Source organism: Pygocentrus nattereri, chromosome 28, assembly GCF_015220715.1.
Source record: "Pygocentrus nattereri isolate fPygNat1 chromosome 28, fPygNat1.pri, whole genome shotgun sequence".
Taxonomy (NCBI): Eukaryota; Metazoa; Chordata; class Actinopteri; order Characiformes; family Serrasalmidae; genus Pygocentrus; species Pygocentrus nattereri.
In genome coordinates, this window is record NC_051238.1 from 11,632,408 (window position 1) to 11,650,396 (window position 17,989).

The 17,989-nt window shown below is 37.6% G+C and overlaps 1 protein-coding gene across 2 annotated transcripts in view; it reads left to right on the forward strand.

The window, feature by feature from the left end:
• The window catches only part of pip5k1bb (phosphatidylinositol-4-phosphate 5-kinase, type I, beta b), a 60,829-nt gene extending 45,459 nt beyond the window's left edge, over positions 1-15,370 (forward strand). For both annotated transcript variants that reach the window (XM_017685022.2, XM_017685021.2), the window contains exons 8-15: positions 4,898-5,091; positions 5,699-5,782; positions 6,084-6,132; positions 6,253-6,337; positions 7,777-7,932; positions 9,938-10,073; positions 12,575-12,692; positions 14,236-15,370. In XM_017685022.2, the coding sequence (XP_017540511.1) occupies positions 4,898-5,091; positions 5,699-5,782; positions 6,084-6,132; positions 6,253-6,337; positions 7,777-7,932; positions 9,938-10,073; positions 12,575-12,692; positions 14,236-14,238 (825 nt within the window). In that variant the 3' untranslated portion in view covers positions 14,239-15,370. The remainder of the gene's footprint in view (positions 1-4,897; positions 5,092-5,698; positions 5,783-6,083; positions 6,133-6,252; positions 6,338-7,776; positions 7,933-9,937; positions 10,074-12,574; positions 12,693-14,235) is intronic.
• The last annotated feature ends 2,619 nt before the right edge of the window (positions 15,371-17,989 follow it).

Consider the following 17,989-nt stretch of genomic DNA (forward strand, 5'->3'; position numbering starts at 1 on the left):
TGGTACTTTCACTATGGGCACAACACACGGCAATAAACACTTATCTTGCTGTTTTTCAGTAATTGTGTAGCACCAGATTGTCATTTAAAACACTGAAACTCTCTGAGTAGACCTTCATTATCACATGTATTTTTAACTGCCTGATGTCTTCTTATGTTGTGTGGCTTGTCTTTGATTTTTAAAATGGCTTATGCTAGTTGAGTGGCCATTGCCCCTGGGCATGTGCTAATCGGTCTGGTTGGTAATCCACCCCTTTGCAAGTCCAGTACATTTAGCAGAACTTCCTGGTGATTGTTGTTCAGTAATGGGTTTGTGAGTAGACACCATAGCTTCTACCTGGCTCCCAGTATGTAATGATGCCATAATGGCCTACCAAGCTACTAATAACTCTACCAGCGTGTTTTCCAGGCTTAACAGAAAGTTTCCTCTTTTGGCCAGTTTTTTTTTGGCCAACTTTAATTGCCCTGGGTAAACTTGAGGAACAAGAGCCAGTTCTTCAGCAGTTATTTTTACCTGCTGTCTACGTTGCTGACTAAATCTTGAATAGTCAGAGTGCAATCTTGCTTGACCTGTTTCTGCATGCGTACAGCAGAATTTACAGCTGTACTGTCTGTTGAGTCTGTCTCTAAGCATTTTGCTGTGTATATATAAACAAGATTTTCACAATAAAGATTTAGCCCATTCAGCAAATGCTTAGCAACTTCCATATTCACTAGCACTGTTATCAATGGATTTGGTTTCAAGAGGAATAGCACTGTGAAACTGTAAGTAATCTTTAAATGGACAATTATTTGTTGGTCTTGCTAGGATTGTCATAGCACTAATCCCTATGTGGAGTTTTGCACCTGCCACAGAGAGGATGCAAAACAACATCAGGATAATTTTCTGTGGTCTATTCAAAGGGAGTCCATTTGAAATGTCCGGATGAGTATGGCATGCAAAGCAGGCATTAACCTTCCTCGCCAGGATCCTGTGTTTGGTTTTTCTTAGTTCTTTGGATATGTAAATTCTGAATACATGGTCATGCAACCTCCTTTGGGCGAAAATTATTTCTACATGCATTAACTGGCAAAGAAAATTGAAGATGGTATACCATGTTGGTAATTAAGTCAATAAATGTCTTCACCTCCAAACTAAGTAGTTTTCTTGTACAGGAACATGGTGTGCGCTACATGTTTCTGTGTAGGCTAGGTTTACTGAGAGTCAGCTTTGATGAAATTTAGGAAGTGGCCTTTGAAATACTAGCAAGTTTCGCAAAGTGTTTGGGTCTAGTTGGTATATTTTGTTAGTTCACATACAGATACGTGGCTGAATTGCACAAAAGCTATAGCACAAAGGCAGAGTATAGAAAAAAAGTTGTCTTGCCTCTAAACTTCAGTCTGTATGGTGATCTGACGCATAATATACACCTTATGGCTGGACATTGTAACTAGTGTCCATTTCAGACACACCTACCATATAAGAGCACTTTGTAAGCATTTACATTTTACTGTCTGCATCACAATTACCATCTGTAGCCTGTTGCAGCACTGTTTATTATCTAATCTGTATCCCCCATGTGTCAAACACAAGGCCTGTGAGCCACACCTGGCTTACAGCACAATTCTATCCATGCAAAATTGTTCAGATTTTCTATTAATATTAGTCCATTTCACAATGTGCTGCACTACAATCCCCAGCATGTATTGCAACGCATTGTGCTTTTCCACCCCTCCCTATCTATGGAACAGAAGTTACTCTCTTCTACAAAATTTCAGAAAAAAAATAAATAAATACAGTTCTGCATAAATTCACACTAATCATATCACTAAATACACCAGCTACGTTTCAAAATAAACACTCAGCTCAGCAGATTGGAAATGAATCCCAAGAATGAATGTACTTGCAACACATAGATAGGTTTAAAAATCCTACCTCCTGTAACTAATGTAGCTGTTGACAAATTGGCATATTTAGCAAACAAAAATTTGTTTAAAAATGAAATGAAGACATAGGCATTCTCCAGCCTACAGATTTGTTTAGATGTTTTTAAATATGCTCCTTTAAGTGGTTGAGTTTGACCCCCGCTGCTCTACACTGTGTATCCATGAAAATTGACCACTCTTAATTTCTATGCTGGACCATCCTTGCATAACATTGATACTGACATGGAGAATGCACTTGGTCCAGTCCAGATGTCAATGTTTATGTCAGAAGTGTATAAAATCAATGCTCAGTGTGTTATTCAGAGCTCAGTTCATCTTTCTGAAGAGCTCTCAGAATGATCATCGTAGTTAGATGTGGTATTAGATAATTACTTCACAGAGCAGTGAACTGTCAGCCTGTCACTCATGTTGATGTCTGCGTCATGGTGCTAATTACAGTAATAGTTATATACTTAATTGATGAAACTTATTACATAATAAAATCTTCCGTGACTTCTTTTGGGATGGACATGGGTTTCCCTACATAAGATGATGTCATTTCTCTGCTGTGGTGTGGCATTAGAAGAGTAGCCAATCTATGACCAGTTCTAGGATTTGCAGGAATTCGGATTCCATGGATTAGGCCAAGTCTTGAACTAAACTGCATTACTGGTCGCAATGCATCATTGAAACTCTAAAGTTTAGATTTTGGCTTATTCTGGGCCTGGGAACCTGGCCCTTAGCATTAAGGGTGACTGACTAGCGATGATGTAATGGCTGTGTTTTTGTTTTGGGTCATTTTTGTATGTTTTTGCGTTCTGATATTCCACTAAGGCAAATCTTAGATGACATATACATCACATATTAAGAGTGTGCAACACTGTTTGTTGCAAAAACACATCATTTCCATCATTGAAAAAAACTGGCTTCGCTTGATGTCTACATCATTTCCACACAAATAAAATATATTACACCAGTACAATTTTTCAGTGTTCCAGTTTTTAGTTTCCAGTTATTTCCAGTGTTCCAGTTATTTACACTTTGCAATTAGGTAAATGCAATGTATCACTTTTTTCAATAATAGGACACAAAATCTAAATTATGTCAGTTCTTTAAAATTGTATGCCCTGCGCTCACTTCTGTGTGCTCAGTTGAAAGACTGAGTCTTCAGGAGACTTTGGACACGTGAAGGACTTTGAGAAAGAGCAAGTTGAGAGTGCTTTAGTCATGAAGGAGGTCAAAGTATTCTCTCCTTTAATACATAACTCAGCCTACACATGTTCACACAAAATATCGTCACTGTTGTATCAAAACCATATAATTCATTACATTTTTATTTTTCTACATTGAGCACAGCAGCTGCCCTTTACATTGTGTGAACATTTCAATATTTCATGATGAATGGACCGATAGAAATGGTCTCAAAATAATCTAGAATAGAGTCGAATCTTGCTGCATTGACCTACAAATTAATGTGTTTTAGAAAACAGATAGTTTTGATTCCTGTGATCGATTGGCTGAACCGAATTCAGAGCCATAATAAAATACTCAGTATAAGCAAACCTATGGCAGCCCAACAGCAGTTGAACTGTGCCTTAATGCATCAGTTACTAAAACTGTTCTGCTGTAAATGGACTACTATGTTGCTCACATGGCCCACCAAGCATATTAATAGATAAAGTACATATCTGGTTTTGTTTAAGCTCCCAGGCTGACACCTTATGTTCTCAACAACTAGGCTAAAAATGATCACAGGTGAAACATGCTAAAAGATAGCTAAAAGCAAACTGCAGAATAAGACAAAGAATTATCACTTGAACTGATTAGATCTGTCATAAATAGTATTAAATTAGTGGGGAAAAGCATGTAGAACATCAATAGCTTGGTTATGTCTTCCATTTTTTTAATACAGTGTTGATTTATTTTTTTATTACACTGACTGATTTTACATCTTTAACTGACCTTCATACAAATTCATTTTTCTCTGTAATATTCCACAGTTTGACAACAGGATGTTCTGAAGAAAATTTGCCTAGTCATTAAGTGTTACACTCACACACTGCACACACAGTGACTTATGCACTTGTTTCACCCCAGATTCACAGCAGGGAAATGTCTTGCTTTTCCTGCCTGGTCTGCCATGGCTGCTTCAGTTTTTCTCTTCCCCCACTTTATGCTGATCTCACTGCTGAGAAAAACAGAACGTAAACACTCAGCACATTGTTTCAGCCGTGACGGAGTGCCCCCCGTGGGCAAAAATGCTTCCCCCTCATGCCTCTGCTGGAATACTGAACGGCTGCCTCATGCAGTGCTGCATTTGTTATGTTAATGAGAATGTGTGTTAAGATTGTGACATTACGGTACTTGAAGATTTTCCTGATGCATAATGTTTCATGATAATAATTTATTCTGAGGTTTGTGAAGTAATGATCAAATCGAGATAAAAATCACCAGCAAAATGTAGTGCCACATTTAAAGGACACAAAGTGTCATTGATGTGAAGCACCACTCTTGTGAGGTACTAAAAGCAGCTTCATAGTAGTGCCCCCTTGTGGAGAGTCTTTAGCCTGCTAAACATGAGTGAGTAAATGAATGACTGTCTGACTGAGGTAGGTAGTCAGTCAGTCAGTCAGTCAGTCAGTCAGTCAGTTAGTTAGTTAGTTACATGCCATATCCATGATGCTAAAACAAGTTAATTAAAGATAATGGCAAAATGGACTAACACCCAGTCAGCTGCTACTACTTCTAATACTGCTTGTTACTATGCAGTTTATACAATTACTGTACATTGGCTGTTGTTGTTTACAGACTCTTAATAATTGGTCAAAAATCATTTTAATGAGCTATGAAGTTGATTTACTCATGTTTATGATGTAATTTGTCACAATAGCAATGATTTAGCAGTTACACATCCCTAATATGTCACATAACAGATGTTATATGTTATGTGAGCATTACTGTTAACATGCATGTGTTTTGTGTGCTGTGTCCAGGTGCTAGAAAGCTTTAAAATAATGGACTATAGTCTGCTGCTGGGAGTTCATGTGCTGGATCAGAACCATAGAGACGGAAATGTGAGTGGGGGAGATGGAAAGCGTCCTGTAGGCCAAAGAGTCCTTTACTCCACTGCCATGGAGTCCATCCAGGGAGATGGCAAGGCAGCCGAGGCCATAACCACTGATGACACGTAGGTGTCTTTTAATGTGATAGTTCAGTGAAAAATCTAATATACACAGTTTTCCACTTACTCAGAATGTAGACAGGCAAGAAGGTTTTAGTCTCTGAAGCTTGCTTCTTTAGTTTCACACCAGAGCCACAAGCCAAATGGAGCTAACAAGGAAGTTAAAATCCTGCCAGTTAGCATCATGCCAACAGTACACCTGAATTGCCACACACTAGCCTAAAATCACCTCGGATTGTTAAGGTATCTTAAATACACTTGCTTGTGTTGTATCTGTCAATGTAGGCCATGCTGGTATCTATAAAAATGGACAAAAGTAGTTGCAAACATCTTGAAGCCTGAATGAAGTCCATACTTTTGTCCATTTTATAGATAACAGTACCTTATACAGTGTTTGCGATCAAAGAAGCAAGTCTATTTGTGATTATTTAACAGCTTGACATGGTCTGAGGTAAGATTATGATGACCTTGGCCTGGAAGCTAAGTTTTCATTACATATTAGCTACGTTAGCTTTTGAAGTAAACATCAGGCACCAAAATGTGGGATTTTTAAGGCTTCTTTTTGGTGAAATGTAGAAGCTAACAGATAAACCGATGTTTACTGTTTCTTTAGAATGGGAGGAATTCCAGCCAGAACCAACAGGGGTGAGAAGCTGCTGATTTTTCTGGGAATAATCGACATCTTGCAGTCATACAGGTAGGTAAACTGTGCCCTCTACTGTACTAAAGCACTGCCTGCCTTTGTTACCTAGTCATGACTAGTCAAAATAGCATCAAACACAAAACAAAGCTCTGCAAATATACCTATCATATGCTTACTTCATTCTAAAGTGTCATAAGACTTTGATCAGGGGTCTAGTATCCAGCAGACTGTGCTATTTACCCAGTGTTTACCTACTTGGTGCTTGCAGATTAAAAGGAAATGATTGTGTGCGAGAGTTTTTATGTAAGCTCTTACAGTACCAACTAAGCCCTCTGTGCTGTTTTTTTCCACCAAGGTTTATCAAGAAGCTGGAACACTCGTGGAAAGCCCTGGTCTATGATGGTGTAAGTTGATAGGGTGCAGATTAGCCTGCGTCTTTATGAAGAGGCTTCCTTGTTCATGCTGCATTATGAAATCTGCAGTGTTGATTAAATCCTCTCTCTCTCTCCCTTTAATATCCGTAGGATACGGTGTCCGTGCACCGGCCGGGCTTCTATGCAAACAGATTTCTCAAGTTCATGAGCACCAGAGTGTTCCGGAAGATTCAGAGTGAGTGTCCAGGTTGAAACCAGCAGTAGAACAGCTTTGTCTGTTCATTGTTTTTTAAGCTGTATCACCTAGGATTGAACATCCATGATTCAAATGTGTGTGTCATTATCCATGTGCATTTTGTTTTGCTTACTTTTGTCAGTAGTTATCTTTAGCAAATGCATTTTATTAATGTGGAAATTATAAATATGAATTAATGTACCCCAACAAACTACTGTTTAGGTGTAAAATTCATCATCAAGCTAAATAATCTAAGGGGAACTTATCTTATAAAACACATGGATCCTTTGTAGATTTGCATCACTTTTTTTTTTTAGTGTGGAATGACGTATTTGTGTAACAAACAGTGTAGGTATCAGTCACCCTTACTAAGTCACACTTACCAGACTAAAAACCCTAGTGGTAGGAGAGATGAGCCAAAAACGGAAACTTTGCAGTTTCAAATCCCAGGCCTGACTGGGTATGACCTGGCTGTGCCCTTGGGCAAGGCTATTAACCTCCCCACTGCCCCAGATGGTGCTGCTCTGCTGCCGATGCTGTGGTGCTCCCACACCGGGCATAGTTAGGCAGAAAAATGATTTTCTCTTATAGTACAAATGTGTACATCATTTCCACATCAATACAATATAGTATGTCAACAAAATTGCCTTTCAGTTCACGCCGTGATGTTTGTAGACACCTGCTCTTCAAGCATTTCTTCTGGAATCAAGACTGTTAGTAGAGAGTTTGCCTTCTTTTGCTGCAGTAAAAGCATCTACTCCTCTGGGAAAGCTTTACACTAGATGTTGGAACATTGCTGTAAGGATTTGATTTGCATTCAGCCACAGGAGGATTAGTGAGGTCAGATACTATGTTGGATTATTAGTTCTGGATCACTTCAACTCCATCTTCAGTTCTGTCACTCCAGAGAATGCAGTTCCACTGCTCCACAGCCTGATGCTGGGGGATTTATGCCCCTCTAGCAGATGCTCGGGTGTGGGCATGGTGACCTTAAGTTTCAGAGCATCCCATTTTTCTGGCCTGTATCAGCATTGGATGCACCTGAAAGTAGCTGAATTTGCTAATTAGATAACTGTATTGACGTAATACATATTTTTTGTTCATGTGGAAATGATGCACATCTTTAAATAAAGCAAACTCCATACACATTTTTTTAAAGTGTAGAACTAAGTAAATGCGTCTCTGTAGATTTGAATTCAGTTAGGGTAGAATTTAGCTTCATTTCCATGCAGTGTTGTGATATGGGGCTTGGGGGATAGGATTTCATCACCTATTTGTGGTGAGGCACAAGATAATGGAGGAGAGTTACATCATAAATGTTGCAGCTAATTTAGGACAGAAGCTTTGGGAATGTTAATAATGATGGTTCTCCACTGAAAGACTCCATCTGTCTCTCTCTCTCTCTCTCTCTCTCTCTCTCTGTTTCTTTTTCACTGCAGCAAACCGTTACTCTCCATCTAAGAGGACACGTAACTCCATAGTCCCTCTCAAATCCTCCTCTCAGGAGCTGCTGTCCTCCCAGAAGGAGGACAAAGTGGACGAAAGGCCTGACCGGCTCAGCGGAGCTCGCAGTCTGGCAAGCCTGGACGGACAAGGTTAGGAAATCATGAGTTAAGATTCCTTATGCTCTAGTTTTATTACAAGACATTATCAAAAGATAAATAATTCAACCAGGATTTGGATGAAATATTTGATAATCCACAACTGATGACCCTTAAACTGCATGCATACTATTGAGTTATTAATCTTAAATCTTATTATTTATTATTCAGTTACCACTATAAATTATTCAGTAATAATTATAAGACTAATACATAAGTTATGTTGGGTAAGTGTGGGTACAAATATGGGCCCTTACATTTTAATTGGTTAAAAGACATAAATCCTGAACTAAAAGTGGTTAGTAATAGGTTTTTATTCACACAGTTTCTAGTTCTTCTCTGGAATCGAACACTAATGACTAATATTTTATGCAACACTAACTCAAACTCTAAGAAATAATATGCGCTGAGCCGCAGTATGGAGTTCAAGTTAAGGGCTGTGGATTTTGCTTCAGTTTTGTCTTCTCCTTTTTGACCTTTCATATTCCTGTTGCAGCATATTTTGTAAGGTTAGTGTAGCATGATCTTTTCTTTAAAGGCTGGCAAAGGCAGATCAACACACTCAGCATCTTCCTACTGGCACTACCAGCTGCATCCACATGTGCCAAGAATAGCAACATTGGTCCTAAGTTCTATATGAATAAGCACAGACTATAGAAACTGTAGTAAAATATAAGGGCCATATTTACTGAAGCCCATAGCAGGCCGTACAATGTCTTGTTCATGCTATTTTAACCCAGTAATCCATTGAAACCCACACCTTACACAAATCAGCATTTGGGGGAAGCAGGGGGAAGGTGCATATTTGCATACAGACAGTGGCTTGGGTGGGTGGAGTCCTTTAGAATCCTCCTGGTCTTCCTCAGGCAGCAGCTGGTGTATAAATCCAAAAGATTTGGGAGCTGAACCCCAGTGATGTGCTGGGCTGTCCACATCACCGTCTGAAGAGCTTTCGGCTCAATGGCAGTGTAGTTTCCATACCAGGTGGTGATGGAGACTGTTAGAATGCTCTCCACAGTACATGTGTAGAATGTTCTGAGGATGTCAGGGTTCCTGCCGAACCTCTTCAGCCGCCTGAGGTGGAGGAGGTACTGTTGTGCCTTCTTTACCACCCGTGTGGTGTGTTGGCTCCATGTCAGTTCCTCTGAGATGTGAACACTGAGGAACTTGAAGCTGCTGACCCTCTCTACCGTGACTCCGTTGATGTTGATGGGGGTGTGCACTCTCTTCTACTTACTGAAGTCCACTATGAGCTCCTTGGTCTTGTTGATATTGAGAGAGAGGTTGTTCTCCTGGCACAGGAATGTCAGAAAGCTGACCTCCTCTCTGTAGGCCTCCTTGTTGTCATTGGAGATCAGGCCAACAATTGTGGTGTCATCTGCAATTTGATGATGACATTGGAGCTGTGTCTGGCTGAGCAGTCGCAGGTGTACAGGGAGTACAAGAGAGGGCTGAGCACACAGCCCTGAGGAGCTCCGGTGTTAAGAGTCAGTGAGGAGGAGGTGATGTTGCCCGTCTTTACCACCGTCGGCCCATCAGGAAGTTCAGGATTCAGCTGCATAGAACTGTAAAACCCAGATTCCAAAGCTTAATGTCAAGCCTTGAGGGCAAGAATGAGCTTCTTGAAGAACCATGTATTGAAAGGTTTTCTAGGGAACCAAAAGTGGTTCTTCTATGGCATCACTTCAAATAACACCTTTAACTTACTCTTTTTGGTTGATAATGTGATTTGTCAATGCTTATTTATTTATTTCATGTATTTCTTTGGTATGAAAAGAGCTTAATCTAGAAAGTCAAGTCAAGAATAAACAACTTGAACATTTTTTTTCCAAATCTGATTAGCGACCAGCCTTGATAGACAAAGATTTTTTAATTCATTCACTGAAGAGAGCCATGGATACTTTTTCCTCATGTTTTTTTAACCCCTAGAAGTATGTTTATTTCCCTACCAGTGGCACTACTTTTCTGACCAGTACTTGTCTTTTTGTCTTTTCCTCAGTGTTCGGCTCTTATCTGCGTCCAGACCTGGTTGCTGTTACACATGCTTTGGGTGAGGCATCGTCTGTAGGCACCTCTGTCTCCTCTTCTTCTATGTTCATCAGTGATAGATACTTGGAGGCCAGATCAAATGACAGGTATAGCACCTTTCACGTACACATTGCCCAAACTTGGCATGCCACAAAGCATGCTGACACTCAGGATCACTCAGATACCTTGGCCTCCTACACGCACACACCTGTGGAATTCTCACCCCAGCCCTTGCCACGTCACTCATTACCAGAAGGGCAGGGCTGTTTCAATGCCTTTCTGAAGAGCTATATTTAACATGTCGTTATGGAGATAGTAACCCATATCTCTGGGCAAATCCCTGTGCACACGCTTCACATGGTCAGTGAACCGCTGTAGCGCATTCAACCCTTTGCTTTGTGCCATTATGTAAGGTTTGGCTAGTCTTTTCATCTTTGCCATACACCTGTTTACCAGGGAGTTTGCTATCAAAAGGGCTACTAAATATTTCATTAGACATCAGAGGAAGCTGACAATAAGGGTATTGTTATGGGGAAACAGGTTGTTACAAAAGATGTCATTTGGAGTTAAGGCAACTTAAACCACACTTCCCTGGAAGTCGTGGCATTAGGGTTGCTGGCCTTTGTCACCTTGTCAACTAACACAATGCAAACAGCTCGTCCATCGCATAATAACATGGTGTCAGACTGCATGCCTGAGCCTTTCAGAGGCAAGGTGAACAGAAGGAGAGTAGAATGTTTTTCTCTTTTATCAAACAACACACGTCCTTCTGTAACTTGGAAAAGTAAATACATATCAAGGGCTCTTGTCCTTTTCCAGTCAAAAGCAGTTATTAGAACCTTTTGTTAATATAGGCATTTCAGTGTGGTCTGTTATGGGGTGTAATGACACATAAATAAATACACAGGACTCTGCAACAGGCATTAAATACAAGTTATTTCTGAGGAAGTTAGATATTAGATAATCCACTTGCATAAAGAAGGGGAAGGTCAAAAAGAAAAAAGAAAAGAAAGGAAAACAGGAGTCTCCAAACAGATGTTTTATTCACACACAGATCCACACTAAACAGGCTAATATAAATACATTGCAACCACATTTGTTTTTGGTAGTATGAGTATACAGTGCTGTGCGAAAATCACTGAGCACCATTAATTTATTTAATTTCTAGTCAAAATGGCCAGTTAGTAAATCATGTCCATAAAAGGAGATGCTTTCGAGGAGCATTAAAATTTCCAAAACTATAGGTATAACTAAAGATATAAAGGAAGACCTAGAAGACCACCAACTGTCCCCAGTTTTCATCTTTGACAGAGAGAGAAGAAATTCAAGCACCACTCTTACTTCAGATCCACAGGTGTTTCTCTCCATCCTTCCACTGTGAGAAGACAACTTAATGCAATGGGTCTGAAAGGATGAGTAGCTGTTAACAAGCCCTCACTGAGAAAAAGAAATGGACAAAAAAAAACATCACTGAATGTGTTTGGAATTATTTGGTCGCTGAAAAGCAGAAAATGCAACCAACTTCTAAGACTGAACTTTGGAGCCATAGAAAAACATCCTTTGCAGATTTCTTTGAGAAAATGAAAGCAGGTTTCCCAAAAAGAATGGAACGTGGAATAAAGGCAAAGGATGCACACACTAAATACTAAGAAAATATTATACTTAATTATTGAGGCTTTGTAATTTTCTGTGAAACATGTTTTCTGCATTTTTTCCCGATGCTGTAAAAATGAATAACTTGTATTTAGTAGCCTATTTGAATGGAAATAATAAACAATATAACAATAATAAACAGGTGAGGAGTGATCTCTGACTTTTGCACAACACTGTGTATACTTGATAGACTGTTGTATATGTACATACTGTATGTATTACTATATCACATCATACATAACATGTGACACAGTTGTTGCCAAAAGTAAGTAAACATGAGGAAATTATGTACATATTTTGGTTAAAAAGTTGAAATTATATTTTCTGGCAGATATGAGGTACATTATTGCAATTCAGATGTCCTGTATGAACATTGTATCCTGACAGTCTATGGCCCCTCTGTGTCAGCACTGTTAATCGTGAGTTAGATTACATAACTTCGGTCTGTCATTTGAGGTGCTGCTTTGTGATTAAGCTCTGGGCAGCGTTTTATTGGGTCCAGGCTGGACTTGTGTTAATGAATAGCCCTGATGACTGAAATGTGTTACTCCAAGAATGTAAGTTAGTTGCTATGGTAGCGATAGCTCAAGACATTTTTGCGGGCCATAAAAAGGTAATCACATTCTCGTGCTAAAGTAAATGGCCAGTATCCAGGTGACATTTATTGTGGAGAAGATATAAGATATTATGGTTAGTGGATTAAAGTAGCAGCACTCAGATGATACATACTTTGGCAGTAAAGAAGTATGTGATCAAGGTTTATATGTTTCTTATAAGGCCAGTTGTTCCATCTTTTTTAAGTTTCAGATTGTTTATTTATTTATTTATATCTTAATATCCTAAGAATATTTAATGCTTCTATCAATGTTCATAGTTTTCACTGTTCTTGTAAAGCAAAAAAACTCCAAATGCTCTGTAACTGTAAAATAAATTCTGTTGTTTTTCTCTGTTGCAGATGTGATATTGGCTCATGTTCTACCTTTACACTGGAGGACAGCGCCATCTGTCTGACATCTGAGCAAAGCACCATGGACATGGACCGAGACGATGGCTCTGTGCTGGACGTTTACTTAGTAAGTGTATATGTCTACCTACTGTGGACTCATTTGTCAGATTTATAACTGTTATTTTATTCATAAATAACTTATACAGTGTAGAAATATAAGCATGACACCAGAAGGTATTTTAAGGTATTTCATTCAGTTTTTTGGGAACACCAAGAAGTTATTAAACGATCAATTATCCACTGTAATTATATGTTTATAGTAATTTCTTGGTATTTTATCTGTTAGTTTTAAATATAAGGCATTCAGCTTTATTAATACAAGGAAGCTTTAGTAAAGCTTAATTATTGATATTATTCAGCTTTCTCAGTCAACTCGGAATCATGTAGTGTTCAATCTGACATTTCTTACCACTACTGTGGTACACTACTGGTAATTGTGAGAGTACAATTACTGGAGCCCTTTAAAGCTGTAGAGTAATTTCATCAAAACAGCATCATTTCTATACATTTATAGAAATTCAACAAGATTTTTTTTATTATTAATATTACAGAAAAATAGCACTTGTAAACTCTTGAATGGTAGTATACATATATCGCAAAGATTTACATTCCCCAAATAGTAGCACTACTTTATAAAGAGTTCAGGAATGGCTTAAAATAAATGTATAATTTTTTTTTTAGGTCAAAATCATAAAGTCATAAACCTTAAAAACTCAGTTATAACAAGTTATAACTTAGATATAAAGGGCAACAGTGCGCTGTTATATCTGATGAAGCTAGTAGGTTTAATGCTGACTGATGGAGAAGGCAAAGGAAGACTAGTCACCATCACGATTTTTATAGTATAGATTAATGTAGGCTCACTATTTGACAAGCAACCGCAAAAGGTTGCCCTTTTCATATATTTGTTATAACTGCTTGTTATTTTAAGATGTTTATGACCAAATTAATAATGAATTAACTAATTTTATTTAGAAAACTGTTCAGTGCATTATGAAATTTCAAGTTTACCCACGATTAATTTTGATTTGATTATTTTGATGTGGGTCAGAATTATTTTAAAAATACACTAAAAACACAAATGTGATTTTTATTTTATTATTATTCTATATTATTATAATGGATTATAATGTATTCTAACAGATACATCACTTACTATAGATATTATAAATATCCATCCATCCATTTTCTAAGCCGCTTCTCCGTCAGGGTCGCGGGTATTATAAATATGATTGATATATATATATATATATATATACAGATTGTACGACTGGCAGCCCTGTGTTTAACCATCAAATCCCCAGGCTAAAGTTAGTGAGTTATAGAAGTGTGTAATAAAAAGTGTGGACCTTGATTCCAGAATTGATTAATTGACATTGTGTTATTCTTTTTTGACATTGTGTTATTATATTGAACTGGTACTTACAAATAAATGTATCATGCTGCGTTTTTATACTGCTAGTTAGTGTTATACATCACTATAGATGTCTTTAGTTTACCAACTGTACACTATGAAAAGAACACTGAGATTCTCGCCAATCAGTCTTTATTGACTGACAACCACTGATGTCATTCCTAATACTTTCTTTTCTTTTGTTTCCTTATTTCAGTAAAGAGATGTGAGGTGTTCATCATATCTTTCCTCATCACCCTTCATCACTCATGTCCTGGGCACTTCTCCTCTGAGCTGCTCCGGGCTTTCACTGCTCTGACTCCTACAACCAAAGATTGGAGAGTCGCCACCAAGATGCAGGCGATAGCCAAAGGAAACCAGATGTTCCTCCATTCCCAGGACAGTATAGTTGGGCTAAGGAGGTTGTGTTTTAAAGGCCAAAAGGCACATAGGCCTGATTCTGCAGCCTGGGGCCAAAGCATCTGCAATCATCAGTTGTTGTATATGTGACTCATTGTGGAAAGAGTAATTCTCAGATGTCGAGCACTGCTTTGATTAGACCAGAGCTGTGCATATATACAGCTGTTAAGCTTTTTGGTTCCTGCCACCTGGGACCAACACAAACTCTGAGATCAGACTGAAGAGAGCTAAGACTTGATACATGAAACTGTGTCATTTTAAGAAATTGTTTGAAGAAACGCAAAGTATAATGCAAAGACACTTTATATTCTTTACATTCTTTAATTAGTTTGTATATCTGTGATATCTAGTAGACTAGACTGAACGTTTTGTGGCCCAAAGGTAGGCTGTCAGTAGTCCACCTACTACTGAATGTCCAGCTTTTCATAAATTCTACAAACTACTTTAGGGGAACGCAATAAGCCAATATTGTCATCTGAATTCAAAAGAACATGCAAACTGTTTTGCATAGACAATTCATTTATTATAGATGTATTTCATGCCATATATTGCAATATTGGTGGCGCTTGGTGTCTGATATCAATCCCTGATTTTCACAAATGCACATTTAGGGAATTCTCAGCTTAATCATGTACATTTTTATAGAGGTTGCGAAACGAAGGACTTTTGCTAATGTGTAGATACAAAAAAAGACATTTTATGAAGGGGAGGGCTTGTTTCATATCCGAATGTGCATTCTGTTAGCTCCTTTTCATATTGAAGCATCCTGTTACTTGCTTATTATTAAATGTTGGCGTGCTTCTGTTTTACACAAATACAAAGTTTAGAGAGTGCTCCATATTCAAAAATGTCTTTGGAATATCATTATTGCACCTTTGTTGGTTTTGAGATAATAATTTATTGAAGACTATCAATAAACATTCTATATTGTACATTTTGGCCTGATTTAGTGTTTGTTTCTCTCTGGCATGTTCACTATCATGTGGAAGTGAGATTCTGTGAATTGATTTCTGTTAAAAATACTTTTGATGGTTTTTCAGACACAGACCTAATTCTAGACTAAATTACACAGAGATTCTGAATTAGTTGAATGTACTCACCTGACTGGGTCACAGAGTACTGAAAAACTTGAAAAACAAATATCAAGAATAGTGAGTTTACAGGAGAAGGTAAAAACGTCTTTACTTGAATGTAAACAGATTTAATTACAAGCAATTTTGGACCATTTCTGTTGATCCAATCATCATATAATGTTCAGATAATGTAAAGCACAGCTGCCTCGCTCAAATTTTGCAGAAAACTAAAAATCACAAAAAATGGAGATGCTTATCTTTTTTTGGACTGCGATAATATGCCAAGGAATTATATTTACTTATGTTTTTGCAAGAATGTGTCAAGGTTGTAATATTATTATTATTACTACTATATATTATGATTACTATAATAATAATAATTATTATCAGGCATAGTAGTATTTTATTTATTTATTTCAAATACTGTCGTTGGATAAAGGCACTTGCACTTAAAATAATATGTTAATACATTGCAAGACAGATTTTTGTCATGTTAACCTTCTATTAGTTATACATTTTATCTCTAAAATATCTTTAACTCTAAAATAATTACATTTTTAGACAGCCAGGTTGGAAACTAGGTTCAATCAGGTTGGTTGAAGTTAAAACAACTCATTTGTTTGACTGTGTTGGGGTTGAAATAAGTCCAGGAAGAAAATGTTGGCATGGTGATTTTTCAGAATATCTGTAGAATTTGATGGTTGAAGTGAAGAAGTCATTCAGAACGTTTTGATCTCTACAGTGCAAATATATTATATTCACCATTATAAATGATCAGTGAACCTGTGTGTGTCTTCTGTGTTTTTGTGTGTAATGTTGACGATGGCAAAATGGTGGTAAATCTTGAAAAAATAAGGTTTCTTTGGACGCTGTTTTGTCTCAAAGAATACCTCTCTGTGATAAATACATTTTAAAAATACATTTTAGGCCAAAACCTCAATCCCTAAAGTATCATTAAACTCAGACGGCAGTGTATTTGTAACCATATCATGTATTAACTTTCTGTAAGGGAAACATTTCGGATATCTGGTTTCCTTTCACCCCCACCGCAAACAATTATGACTGTGTAAGTTTCTCTAGAACGGCACAATTCACATCAAACCCATCAAATCACTTTGTGGAATTGCTGGAATTCCCGTTTAAAGCAATGGTGAAAGATCACATTTTTTTTCTCCTTAGCCCTGATGGAGTCGATCAGCCAAGGCATGTTTCATACGTGAAGTTTTTTTTTTCCAGTAGAGCCTAAACAAGTACTTCTGGCCTGGTGTCTTCTCTACAAACACAGTCTTCCCCTGCTAGATATTTCATCCGGCATTCGAAAGGAAGTTGCTGTTCTTTGAAATACCAATCGAAGAACACAAATCATGTACTTGAGTTAAAGTAGAGATACACAAGGTAAAATATTACGCCAGTAAAAGTAGAAGTTCCTCCTTTTAGACCTCCACTTGAGTAAAAGTACAAAAGTTTTCACCTTCAAATGTACTTAAGTATCGAAAGTAAAAGTACTGAAAGATTAATTATGACTCTGATGTCCTGTTATCATTTTTATAACAAGACTCTCTTCATGAACTCATTTCAGGTCTCTCTTGGTAAACCAGTCTTTTAATAGGATGTTATTAATCAATGACACTGATTACTATTAAAATTATCATAAGCACAAAACACTGAAGGTAAACAGTTTCCATCAGGGAGAACCGAGTGGCTCTGAAATATTTTTTTCCAAATAAGTTAAGTTTCAGTTGATGATTTATTTGCGATTTAGTTACAAGTTTGTTTAATGAAAACTTGCTTTAATCACAGCATCACAAATGTGTTTCCTTTACTTTACTGCATCTGTAGGCCACTGTTCATAAACATAAACTAGCAAAAACAAATTTACTATCAAACTAATTAGTGTTTGTAGAAATTCAGAAAAAAACATGACAGTCACGACTGCATATGCGGACATATTTCTATATTGTGGTGTATTTACACAAAGGTTAGTTCATCATTTATGTTGAATTTTCTGCTCCTGCACTGACGTTGAACCGTGTGCTGCACTGGGTCGGTATGTCCAACAGGTCAAAACAAGCTCAAAAACAAGTGACCGCTGTGCTTTGCTTTTGTGCTTTGTGCTTCTTTCATTTTGACATGTTACGTTTTTATACACACATAAACCAAAAGGAATGACAGATTTCTCATAATGTAGTGGAGTAAAAAGTCAGACATCTGACTTTGAAATGCAGTGGAGTGAAAGTAAAAAGTCACCCAAAATGGAAAAACTCCAGTAAAGCACTGAAGTTACATTTACTGTGTTACTGTCCACCACTGGAAACTGCTACAAGTGGACTGAGTTGAATGTCAGTGTTTTCATGAGTGATATTATTTATAACCTGTTCTAATAGCATTTTGCTCTTTATTTATTATTAACTGTATAAAGTTTGTGTTTTGTGCATGGCAGGTTTAGGAGACAAATAATCAAGGGGGTATGATTTTACT